The 12,683-nt window shown below is 49.5% G+C and overlaps 1 protein-coding gene across 3 annotated transcripts in view; it reads right to left on the reverse strand.

Moving 5' to 3' along the window:
• LOC102370745 (solute carrier family 2, facilitated glucose transporter member 5) overlaps positions 1-11,665 on the reverse strand; it is a 21,630-nt gene extending 9,965 nt beyond the window's left edge. Inside the window, exons 1-4 of one of the 3 annotated variants that reach the window (XM_025191610.1) lie at positions 7,312-7,398; positions 3,943-4,041; positions 2,677-2,837; positions 1,777-1,901 (exon numbers count right to left, since the gene is read on the reverse strand). In XM_025191610.1, the coding sequence (XP_025047395.1) occupies positions 1,777-1,901; positions 2,677-2,837; positions 3,943-4,041; positions 7,312-7,398 (472 nt within the window). Of the gene's footprint in view, positions 1-1,776; positions 1,902-2,676; positions 2,838-3,942; positions 4,042-7,311; positions 7,399-10,436; positions 11,398-11,420 lie in introns of those variants that run through there. The other 2 variants (XM_014525592.2, XM_025191611.1) reach the window with 2 other exon arrangements.
• Between the last annotated feature and the right edge of the window lie 1,018 nt (positions 11,666-12,683).

The raw sequence follows: 12,683 nt of genomic DNA on the forward strand, positions 1-12,683 counted from the left end.
GAGTGTGCATCTGATTGAGGGCATTCCCTCCCTGATAAAACTTCTGAACCATCAGCTGCCCTTAAGCAGCCTGGGCTGTGCCTTTACAGTTTCCAATCCTTGGGACTCGGAAGAAAAGCTTAGAAGTGGGCAGGGCATCTTGTCATCTAGACCTGGATTACTCAGATCCTGTACAACAATATTTCTCAACCAGTGGGACACGTCCCATGGGTGGGACATGAAGTTCGTGTAGGTGGGACTTCAACTCATTGCCTGATTGAAAAAAAATCAGTTGTTTGCATTTCAACTAGATGAATCAACAGATCTCGAGCAGTGCAATTTTATGGGGTTTTGTTTTTATCATGGTGGGACCAGGGTTCTTTGACAAAATGGTTGGTGGGATGCAAGATGCAAAAGGTTGAGAACCGCTGCTGTACAATACCTTCAGGCCCCTGAAGCCCTGTCTACACTAGGGCTTTTACTGCCGTTACCATCCAATGAAGCTGGCCTGATGTTTGCAAAGGCACAACATTAATCAAATCCAGGCCAGGCCTGGCCACATCCTCTGGGCAGACCCCATAGTTCAGGCCAGGTCAGGTGGGCAGAGGAACGCAGGTTAGAGTCTCCTCTGCTCTGCCTTAGAGTTATAAATAACAGGAAGCGAGGAGCAGAGAGCACAGCGTTGAATATTTACTTGCTGAGAGCCAATGTTAAAGCTGCTGCCAGGTTTCCTGAGTCAGTAAATATACTGGGTCAGATTAATCTCCACTGCAAATGCACTGACTTTGATGGGTTTATACTGCAGAGTCATTGGCTTCATATCCTAGTTACCCTGTTTACCTGTCATCTCTTTGCAGAGCAGCCAAGTTTTCTAATAAAACTACAGAGCAGATTTGTGGTTGTGCTGGACTAGAGTCAGTGACTGGATTGTGACTAGAGTTAGGATCAGAAGGACTATTATTTAACCAGATGCGGCAAGCACTCAAGGTGCTGTACAACAGGTAGATAGTAATAAACAGTATTTTGTTCCATGTAACCTGGGCTGTCAGTAACTGCAGCATCCTTTAAACTGGTATCAGTAAAACCCCAGGAGCACTGAGCTTCTCACAGTACAAAACCCATCTGAGAAGCTGGCTAAATATTACGCACTTACTCCAAGCTCCATATCACCATCATCACACAGCTGCTGGTGCACATTTAAAGCCAGCCTGGGCTAGCCTACACTACATTACAGTGCCAGAAGTATAGCTAGCCACTATAATAGATCCCAGTGACCCTGAACCCTGCATTGATAACAAGGCCATTTTCAATGTCGTCAAAATAGGTAGATCCTGGGATGGACATCTGCATATGGCCATGTCTCTAATGACTTCAGACTGGCAGAGGTGTTCTGTTGCTAGTTTAATCAAACAGGGAATATAAATTTGGCCTAAAAATATGAGGAAATGGATCATCACTCAGAGAGTAGCAGGTTGTATGAGCTGTTGACTAATAGCCCATTTAAAAAAGGAGACATTTATTAAAGAACATAGCTACATGTACAAACAGAGATGCTGCCACACAACTCACGCTCCAGCCTCGTCTCTTCTCTTCACCAAGATCACCTTCATCAATAACGTCTGCTGTGCACAGAGTCAAATATTGAATGGAGTATTTTACCACAAGCAAACCTAGCACTACCATGAACAATATCACTCTAATATGCCGCTCATGTACCCACCTAATGTGGCGTCCCCCCCTCCCTGGCCCAGAGAAACCTACCATTTGTCCTGTGTGTCCATCCAGCTTTTCACCCACCTGCATTTATTCCAATGATGATTCGGGAAAGAATAATCCCCTCAAAGGTCTTTGCCACCTCCGAGGTCCCCATGAGGATTGCGGGGACAATGGAGAAGAGATTATTTATCAGTAAAGTGCCCTTTCTGTGAAGAGACCAAGCGGGTGACAATTATAGGTCATTATCATTTTTACTACAATGGTATCTAAAGGCCCCAACTGAGTTTGGGGTCTAGCTGTGTCGGGGGGCTGTGCATACATAGAGGTGGCCCCAGCCCAAGGGAAATCTTATCTTTTAAACAGACAAAAATCAAGAAAGGAAGTGTTATGATCCTGTTTTACAGGTATGGAGCAAAGGTATAGAGAGGTGAAGCATCTAACCCAGGGTAATCAAACCCAGGGGCCAGCCCAGGATTTCCTCTGTGACCCTCCCCTTCTTTGTTGCCCTCCTGAAGGCTTCTTGATCATCATTTCACACCCAAGAGCACATGGCTGAGGAGAGAGTGGTGACGGTGAACGCCAAGGACATAAAATACAAATGGCAGAATTGAACCACACGGGCCTTTGACAAATTAAGCTGCTCCCCACATAGATGGAACAGAAAGGATTATTATTAAGATGAGGGGTCATATAGGTCATATAGGCGTGAGAGAGCAAGGTCTAATAGTCCCGACCAGATGGCCCGTGTAGCCAAGTCCCCCACCTGCCCTCTGCACCCAGCCCATCAGACCAGTGACCACAAAGGGAAAAGGAGGTGGGATCCTTTCCTGGTCTGCTCAGTAACTATTAGTCTGGTTGTATAGCGGCAGAGCGGATGTGGCCAGGAGCTGGGCAGACCTGCAGGACCACTTTAATTCAAAACAGGGTAACAGGCTCCATTGCTGACTGGTCAGATGGCACCGAAGAGCCTTTGCTACTTACCTGCCACAATTGTTCACCAGAGGACCAACCAGCAGGGACCCAAAGAAGCCTCCAAGTGGGAACATGGACACGGTGAGAGACCAGAGCAGTGTCCGGAAGTTGCTGTCCATGTAGGTGCCATACCTGTCCATGTAGGTTTGGTTGTAGAAGTTTTGCATGAACTAGAAAAGATCCAAGAGAGGCTCAGGAGCAAGAAAACATGATGGAAACCTTTATTCCTGCTATAAAAGCCCAACAGGAACAAACAGAGTGATGCTCAGCACAAATTCCTATATTTTCTTCAAGTTGAGGCACACAGGATCTAGGGAGGAAATGGAGAGGAAGCCCAGGACAGACTGGCTCTTCTGGGTGCCTGGCTTAGCTTTGGGGCTCTGCGCCTCAGCAAGCAGTGTCAGGAGGACAAGCTCGAGTCAAGACTCCATCTTTTGGCACCATCAGGCCTTCTGCGCCTGGATCAGGTCTTGCACCATCCCTGCCTGGCCTAGCAACACCTGGTGCAGGCCCTGCGTGCCAGGATCAGGCATTGCTCTGTCCACATGTGCCAGGATCAGGCCCCATGTGCCTGCTTCTGTGTGCAGGGCCACGTTATCTGGTCTGTGGGGCTCCCCAGAGGTCCAGAAATTTGGCATCAGGGGAGCCCTGCAGACCAGATGACCTGGCACTGAGGGCCTGATTTGACCCACAGGCCAGGGGTTGAGCACCCCTGGCCAAGACAGGTGGTAGTAACAGCTTGTGCATGAGCAGGGATTCATTATGGGGAGGTCGGGACCATCAGGGAATGAATTTTGGCAATGTCCTGGAGATAATGACGTTCAGTGGACTGATGGACATAAAGATAGTGGAGAAAAATAGGAATTTGGGGTCAAGAGTAGATACAGAGAGTTGTGGTCCTTGCAGAAGGGTAACAATGAAGATAAGGAGACCCTCAGTACAGAGCTGTGGTGGATGGTGGAGCAGGGAAGGGAAAGGGCACGAAGAGACATACCGGCAAAAAGGAAGAGGGGGAGGATCACCGCCAGAGCCCAGTTCAATGCAATCCTGTAATCGTGTTTCAGCCTAACCCCCTGAAATCACTGCACGCAGTAAACACTAGGCAGAGAACAGTGTTAACATGTGCCTCGCCTCCCTTGGAGAACTCCTCCTTATCAAGCTTAGACTTTGTTCACATAGGAATGTGTATCACACACATGCACACCCACGTGCCCTTCGCTGGTAGGGGTCTGCTTCTCATTATCCTCTCTCTCAAGGCTGTTACCTGCTACCTACCGGAGCGGGAGAGTTGATCACGGAGACATTGTAACCGTACTGGAAGGACGATCCGAAGGTGGACACCAGTGTCACCAAGGCGAGCAAAACAGTCAGTTTCTGCAGGGAAGAAGATGAGTTACATTGTCGGGAATGGTTTTCAGGCTGTCATTAGTGGGGACCTCCAAAAGATGCTTTAAAATATAGGACTCCTGCCCTCTTTTGCTTATGAAGAAAAGTAGGCACCGCTTCCCCTGGATTCCCCCTTGGAAATGTCAGCGGTTCGCTTGGGTCTCCTGTCACGTTGTGGCACATCTCTGAGTTCTGAATGACGGTCCCTGAACTACGATCTTTAACCCAACCCTCTTTTCTCCAACTGGCCATTGAAACACAGCAAAACCTTACATAAAGGAAAAAAGATTTGGTAGAAAAACCAAAGTCTCCTCCCTTCTTTCTTGTTCCATTTTTACTCAATGATCATCTGCATTTGAGGAACGAGCAGCCCACCGGCCCACTCCATCAAGAACTTTTCCATCCACTCGGCCTGACAATAAATGGGCGCTGTTTGTAGGAACAGGGTCCTTAGTCGTAGCGACGAGTCGAGTACTCGTCACTACTGCGCTCTCAGGCTAGAGCCGGCTGTGCCGCTGTTGGCAAAGCTCTTTTTTTATAGCTCGCTACCGTAACTACATTGCTACCCCAGGCAATCAAATCCCATTCTCATTCACAAGCACATTATTTCCTCCAGCTGTCATTAACCTCACTGTCTTGGAGCCTTTTCATTGCCCGATTCCCTTAGGCCATCTGTGAGGACACAGGCTCTTTCATGAGATCTTTCAGAGCGACCTCTGGTTTACCCAATATTCATTCAAGCTTCCTCAGAGATTTTAATTGCCCACAGGGAGAGGTCCGGTGACTGCCCAAGGTCAGGGAGTCAGTCAGCCTGAGCGAGGCTCCCAGCTCCGTGCCCAGACTGCGGTGCCTCACTGAAAAGACGCTACAATCCCTCTGTGTGGCTCCAAGAAGGAGCCAGGCAAACTCACCCCCTCTCTGCTCTCGCACAAGTTGGGACTGTCCTGTGTCTCCTTTTCTGGCTTCATGGTGATGTGTGAGGCACAAAGCAGAGTCTGGGCTTTTAAAGCAGAGGAGGAACGGAGGGAAGGGCCCCAAAGCAAGGACCCCCCCCAGCCCGGCTACAGCCAGGGTGTGCCCAAGTGCACACAGTAGTGCTGTTTATTGCCCCATATACGTGATCCGTCCTCTGAACCCTCCTGGGCTCAGCGTGAAACTCTGCAGGGCTCTGCCTGGCTCCCTCGTGCCCGTGCTTTTCCTTCCCTTGGTCAAGGACGGTCAGGACACCCTGGGCCAACCAGACTTTTGCCAAGGTTTCACCACAGCTGCAACATGCCCACGGCAGCAGGCTGGTGCTGCCAGAGAGCCTATGCCACAGTGCCCAGCCCCTGCAGATGGGGATCATGCTGAGGGGTGAAACACATAGCTTCTCACTGGTCTGGAGACTGGAGCACAGACTTGGGAGCTCCTGGACTGCTTCTGGCCAGGGGCAATTTCATCTCACGTCTCTGGGACTCAGCTTCCCTACTTGCAAATAGGGCTATTGGCACTCACCATCAGCCCTTCTTACCCAGGGATCCTAACATGGGCGGCTGGTGCCTCCCAAGTCCAGGGGGGCACCAGATCACTGGTCGAGGGGGGTGGGTCGCTCTGCAGCCGATCGCCAGAAGTTCCAGTTTCGCGACTGGCGCTTCCAGGGGGTGCATGGCTGATCTCAATAGTGCCACTGCAGTGCCGAGCACCACTTCTGGAGGATGCAATAGGGCTCAGCTGGACGCAGGAGTCATTGGTGGGCACCAGCCAATGCTGGTAGGGCACTAAGAAAAATGCATCATGCTCTGGAGCCAGGAGCACTGCAAGGATTTATGCTCTCTAGGCCTTTTTGCCACCCAACCTTGTAACGTACCTGGGACTGGATGAGGGTGGGCACCAGGCAGAGCCCTGGAGCAGCAGCTTAACTGCACTGGAGCTGCTCTGCTCGCTTCTTCACATACCCACACTCCTGGGGTGGCCCCAAGGGAGCACATGGTGGTGCATATGAGCACACCGTTCCTGCCATCCCCTTCAGTTTGCCACCCCAGGCTGCTACCTGTGAGGGTTGGCCAGTTATGCCAGCCCTGCTTGAAGCCTGGTGCCCCCAATCATTGCAAGGGCTCAGCACCTCCAAAGACCAGGCTTTCCATGTACCAAGCAGCAGGCTGGGCACCTTAGCCAAGCAGGCGGTGTTATTAGTCAGCTCCAGTTTGTCAGAATCCTTCCTCCAGGAGAAAGCCTTTCTTTGGGCTGCCCAGGGAAACAATGGAAGGAGCTGCTATGTGTTAACATAATAGCTGTTGGCAGGGCTCAGACAGCAGCATGGCCAGGGGTTACAGAGGACTGGCGTGGGGCCTAGTGAGTGTCTGGCTGCGTCTCTTCAGGGCCACGTAGGCTACAAAACGTTCCCCTGACAGCCTCATCCCGCATCGACCCTCTTCAGGGAGGGCAGGGGCAGGTCCCGACTGTTCCAGCGCAGGTATCACCAGGCCTGGCGGGGATGGGACCTGGATGTGGCTTAAACACGGTCAGGGAAGCACCCTGCCTCCCTGCTCCCCTACCAGGAATCGAATCCAGAGCACAGAGCAGACAGCTCAGGGCCCTCCTACAGATCACAGCAACTCAGGGAAACTCGCTGTTCCTGCTCCAGTCTTTGGCCTGTTGCTTACACACCCCAACAGATTAACCTCTTCGCTCCTTGGATCTTTTGCCACCACAGGTGAGGGTCAAGCCACCTGTGGCTGGCAGGGGGCTAGCTCTCTACTCTGCAGTCTGGCTCTCAAAGCACTTGGTTACTAGTTAACTAAGATCCCTTTCAAGTTAATCAGAGATATGCAAAGTTCACAGATATAGCCCATAAACTGGACTAGATTAACAACCACTGTTATTCTTGTCCATGCTCCTTTTATTGCTCTGCATTAATGAAATAAAATTGTCCTCCTGGACCCTCCAACCGACTACCCAAGTGACTGCTTTACGGTTGCCTGTGTAAGGCGCTTAGCACAAGGATTACATCAGCAGTTCTCAACCTTTTAGACTCGAGGGCCCCCCTTGGGAAATGAAAGCTCTTAGTTTTCACTCTTTTTTTGACTGAAAAGATACTAGAGCAATTCTTCTGATGCAAAGAACGCAGAAAGATCAGCAGGTCAGAATGTTTTTAGCACTATGGATACCTATTAGAAATCTCTGGGGTTGTCTCATGAATCATATTTGTACACCTATCGGTGCTACCATCGTACGACTCTCACAGCCCCCCAGCGTTGAGAATCGCCCATTTACACTCACCGTTCCCTGTCCTTGACTATTTTTGGCATCTGCAAGCGGTTCTTCTTGAGGGTTGTTCTGCAGCTTGTAAAAGTAGTCACACGGCATTCAAACTGAAGTCATGCGAACAAGACGCCGATTGGAGCCAGGCTGTCCCCCATGCACACACCACTCAGCGTTTGTTCTGGACACAGCTGATTTAACAACTGCCAGCCTTGTCACTGTTCACTTAAAGTCCATTTCAAACTCCAGGAACTCAAGGGATTCTGCACAGTGCATGTGATGGATGCAAGAGCTTTTTGCAAGCAGAGGGTCTAATGATATGAAAAGCAGGGCTAATTGGCAGCCCAAAAAGGGTTAAGCTGTGGCCCCCAGGCTCCTGCCTGATCATTGTTCCAGCTGTAACAGCAACAGGAGTCTTTGTGCTCCCTTTGCTTCCTCTGCCTTCCCCTGTGCAGCAAAGCATGGAAGGGGGAACTGAGGGTAAGGCCAGGTTTACGGAGGCAGGAGGTGCAGGGAAGGAGTACACCCCCCCCATCAGTGGGGGCGAGGGGCATGGGAACATGCACAGTGCCGCAGTGGGAGGGGAGAGCATCCATACATAGTGCAGGTCAGGGTGCCCGTGGCATTCAGCTCCTGGCATGTGGCAGTCAGCCCCAGGGCTGCTTAGAAAAATTGGACAGACTTGATATAAAGGGTGCTCAACATACTACTTGCTACTGGGGGTGCACTGAAGGCAATACAAGCCACAACATGCAAGGCAAGCAAGACAACTGGAAAAAAGATAAGGAGGGAAGAGGAAACTCTCAAGGAACAAACGTTACAAGAAAGTGCCCAGCACCGAAGGGTTGGGGAAGAGGGTTAATTGGTTCATAATCACAGACAAATTCCTAACTAGTTTCATTCCCCGTAAGCAGAAAAGCTGATTTTCCAGGCTGAATTCCTTCCAACAGCAAAACCAGATCAGCATTGGAAATTACCTTGTACATGCAAACACTGGAAACAACATGCAGTGTCCCACTGCAATAGCTGAGCCATTGGAGAACAGTCTTCTAGTGCTAGCAGCTCTCAGGTGTAGCAGAATTAGTACACAGAAAGACAACACATTCACAAACAACGTAGCAGACAGAGGATGGAAACCCCTACAACAGAGTCAATTTTGCCCAACCCTATGGAGAACTGTCCCTGAAAGAATCCGGGATAAACTCAACTGGTATCAGTTATAACAGTTTAGGTTTCATCTGTCTACCTCCACCCTGGGGTAACCATGGTAAGTGCACATCTGGGCTAGGGACAGAAGTTACACATAAACCGGTTTAAGTCATTAGAAACTGGCTTAAAACTGTAACAGACCAGAAGTTCATGCATGTAAACCAGTTTCAAAATAGCTGAAATGGTTTCAGATAAACCTGGTTGAATGTAGTATCAGACTTAACTGATTTGGGTCAAACCAGTTTATGAAACTTCTGTCCCAGACCCCTTCCTGGCTCAAGTTAAATCACAGTTCCCCAGCATCCTGGCATGCTTTCCAGCCCTGGGCTGGGCTGTGCTGTCTGCTTAAGCAGAGAAGTGTTTGGGGCGTGGGGGGTGGGGCTGCCCCCCTTCCCAGGCAAACCCCAGCTGGGTTCTGGGGTCAGGGAGGGGGGTTAAACTCCCCCCACCCCCAGTAAAGAGCTGCCTTACTAAAACTTACTGCTGGCTGCAACTATGGACTACAAATCCCAAAGGCACCTGGAAGCAGGAAGAGGAAATGATTGATGAGCAACCCTGCAGAGTCCTGCTGCTCTGAGTCTGGACTGCAAATCCGGGGGCAGCAGGAAGAGGAAGCAAACACACAGCCCATGCTGGCTGTGTGCCAGACAGCTGTGCTGTAGCACCCCTTGGCTTCTGGCCTGAGCCACTGCAGGTATGTGGGTGCATTTCCCGAATCAAAAGTGAATGTCTGTCCAGGTGTTTCTCAGTTTAAGCTCTGCAACTTAAACTAACCTGCAACGACTAAATTGATTCAGCCTTGGCCTTTTTGACTACTTTTTTTGGTGGTTGAATTTAATTGGCATACAAAACCAATGTAAAATGTGACAGTCTGTCCAGGCCCTTAGAGAGATTAAGTGCTACTTCAGTTCAAACAACAGAGGATGGTCCTTTGAGCTGAACAATCTTCAGTTTAAAAACCTTGTTTTAAGGCAAGCCCGGGTGTGATAATGCTTTGTTCATCTTTCCTTAAAGAAAGATGATTCCAAAAAGTTTAGTGCCCAGAACTCGACAGTATCTCTCAAGGAGTTCCTAGAGCTTTTGCCAGCTGTTACCAGCATTAAATTAAAACAGAGATACAAGCCAGAACATTAGTTGCAACAATCTTCTGAGCATTTCTTGGCTCTCTAACCACTAGAGACAGTCCATATGCAATAGAACAAATTCCAAGCTAATTAACCCCTTTAGAGGCTTTACACTGGGCGGAAAGCACACAAGCCATCCCACTGCCACCATGACATGCCCTGACCTGCCTGAGAGTAGACTCGAGTTTGATTCCTAGTTCCTGGACTCAGAGGAAGTCTGGGCAGAAACTGTTCATTCACTGTGTGGGGAGGGAATGAAAAGAATTGCTGCTGCACACCATTCAAGAAATGAGATCTCTTGCCCTTTAAGTCAATGAGATACAGGATAAGAAAGGGAGGAGGGAGATCAGAGTTATCAGAGGGACCTCATGTCCTGCCTTTCAGTCAAAGAAAAAAAAAACTTAACCATGTTATATAACAAAAAAAATCAGTGCAATGAGGTCTGATGCAATCAGGAGTCCTTCAAGAAGCAGCAAATATTTGCTTATCACATCAGAACAGTTCCTCAAAGATTTGCCTATCAGCAGTCAAAGAAGAACAGCCATAAGGCAGTGCTGGAGAAAGTAGCAGGTGAAGGAACTTTGAACGCATGGATGCAGGGAGGGCTGCTCGACAGAGACCCAAACGTATCATAGCTTAGCACCCAGCCTCTTCCTTGGCTGCTAACGTCATACCACCTCTCTTCTCTCAGGATGCCAACACATTTTAGAAGCTTACTGTTATTTGCGGCTTCCCGTAGGTGCATCCAGGTACACTATTATAGCACCACTTGCAACAAACAGCCTAGGACTTCATTCCTTGCCATCTCACCTGGTGCTTCACAGCCCTGTAGCAGATAGGCCTCTCAGCCCCCTGTTTCAGCAACACAAAACATTGTCCACAAGGACGGAAAGGAAAGACTCCCTTGATCCCTTGACTAGGAGCAGGAGAGCGCTGAGGACTCGCACGTGAGCAGCACTAACTCCCCCCACAGGGAAGCTATTCATACACACACATGCATTGCACATGCGCACACACACGCATGCGATCCGTTTACTGCAGGAAGGACATTCACAGACTACAGACTACAGGTGTTTAAATTTTAAACTGCAAAAATCCCTGGGGCAGGGACTCTACAATTATCAGTCCCTAGGTCCTTTGCAGTTATCAGCCCCTAGTTCCAGAGAGTCCTGGCTTTGCTCGAGAGTGGTAGATGCCATCCTGACACAAGTACTCAGGCACCACTATTACCTCTGTGGTTTCAGTGTTCATTCCCTTTACGAACTGCATATAGCTTAATACTAATCTACCACCAGAGATGTCTGCCTAATAGATATTTCAGTTTCCTCCCAGCCAACACGCACATCAATCTATCAAAGCTCACTGTGTTCATGCTCTATCCCTGCTTTCAAATCCAAAGTGGAGAACTCCTCTGGAGACGCTTGCTACAGCTCAGCTGCCAATAGCATTCCCACGCCCTCTAAGCAGCCTGTGGTGGGAGATGTGTGTTTGGGGAGCTATTTGCATTTAACCCCACTGCCATAGCCACAAAGCTGGGAGCTGAGGAGAATGTAATATTTATGGTGAAGGGAACCCTAAAGTTACAGAGCCCACTCTGGGGCACAATCAGCCCAGAGGGTATTATTATGGGAATAGCAGTACTGGAGCAGTGGAAGAAAAGGGAGGTTACAACAGGACCTGGCACTACAGCAGGGCTAACCATCAAGAAGCCGGCAGCCCTCATCCTTCAGAGAAGACTCCATGCATTCCTTTCAATACAGCAGAAAGAGCTTTTTCTCAGCCTTGCAAACTTACCCCATTCCTGGCTATGCTGCCCTGTGACCCCCCTGCCTCCTCCTTTGCTGGCATGGCTGCACGATCCAGCTGAGATGGTACGACAAAAAACAGCAAGGAGACAGGACACTACGGGACATTAAAACTCCCCCTGCACTTTGTTCTGAACAAGCACTTGATTGCCCAACTGCCTACACTGTCCTCTTGGACCCTGGTGGGTTTATCTGCCCGTCTGCCCCCAGTGTGGATTTTGCCAAGCCTGGTGCGGTCTCTCTGCCTGGCAGGTGCCTGGAACCCAGGAAGGGGCGTGTGTGTTTGCATTGTAACACAGGGTTGATTTCTGCAGTTCACTCCAGAGCTACATAGGATCAGATGTCACATGGAATTCAACACAGCAGGTGGAGATGCCAAATATATCCACCCTGCTCTGGAGGGGAGTGCCCAGTATCACCAGCCAGGACCTCTCCAAGCAAATTAGTGCTGGCACCCATGAGCTTAGAGAGCCCATCTGACCAGTTCTCCCTCATAGAAGGACGTTTCCAAGAGGAGGTGGCAGCAGGTAAAAGCATGGATAGAGTTCAGATTGCTGGAGCAGCATTTAGCTGCCTTTTTCAGGAGAATGTCCTCTCTTCCTGCAAACCCTCCCTCTGTCATCTTCAAAGCTGCACAGCAGATGATGCAGGTGCCTTGTAGGCACTGCCAATATTCATGACACAGCGCTGTTCCCCCCCCCCCCCCCCCCCCACCCCCCCCCCCCCCCCCCCCCCCCCCCCCACCACAGGCTCCTATGGAAAAAAAACAACGTGCTTATATAAAAAAATAATCTTATAATGCATCGGTGCGAGTGGGCTCAGTTAAGGTTTTGACACCCAATTCCATCATATGGCATTGCATTGATACCCAATTCCATCACATGGCATTGCATTGACACCCCTGAGATTCATTCACAGGGTTGGAAGCTTTTGATCCACCGAACAGATCTCTGCCACTGTTGCTAACAGGGTAACTGATAGGAGTAGTAGGCGGTCATCCTCCAACACTAGAGAGGACGGATTTCATACATATTTGATGACAGTTAAAAAACAACCAAAAAAACCCAAACAGGCCAAGTCTTACACATTATAGATTCTAGTCCAGCACAAATCGCCCTGTTCCCTCAGCTCTCGACTCCCCCTACCTTATTTTCTCCAGCTGCCCCAATTATATCTCTCTCTTCCCTATCTGTCTCTCCTTGCCTCAGTCCATCTTAGTCAGACAAAAAAAAAAAAAAAGTCAACCGTCATG

This window comes from Alligator sinensis, unplaced genomic scaffold, assembly GCF_000455745.1.
Source record: "Alligator sinensis unplaced genomic scaffold, ASM45574v1 scaffold457_1, whole genome shotgun sequence".
NCBI lineage: Eukaryota > Metazoa > Chordata > Crocodylia > Alligatoridae > Alligator > Alligator sinensis.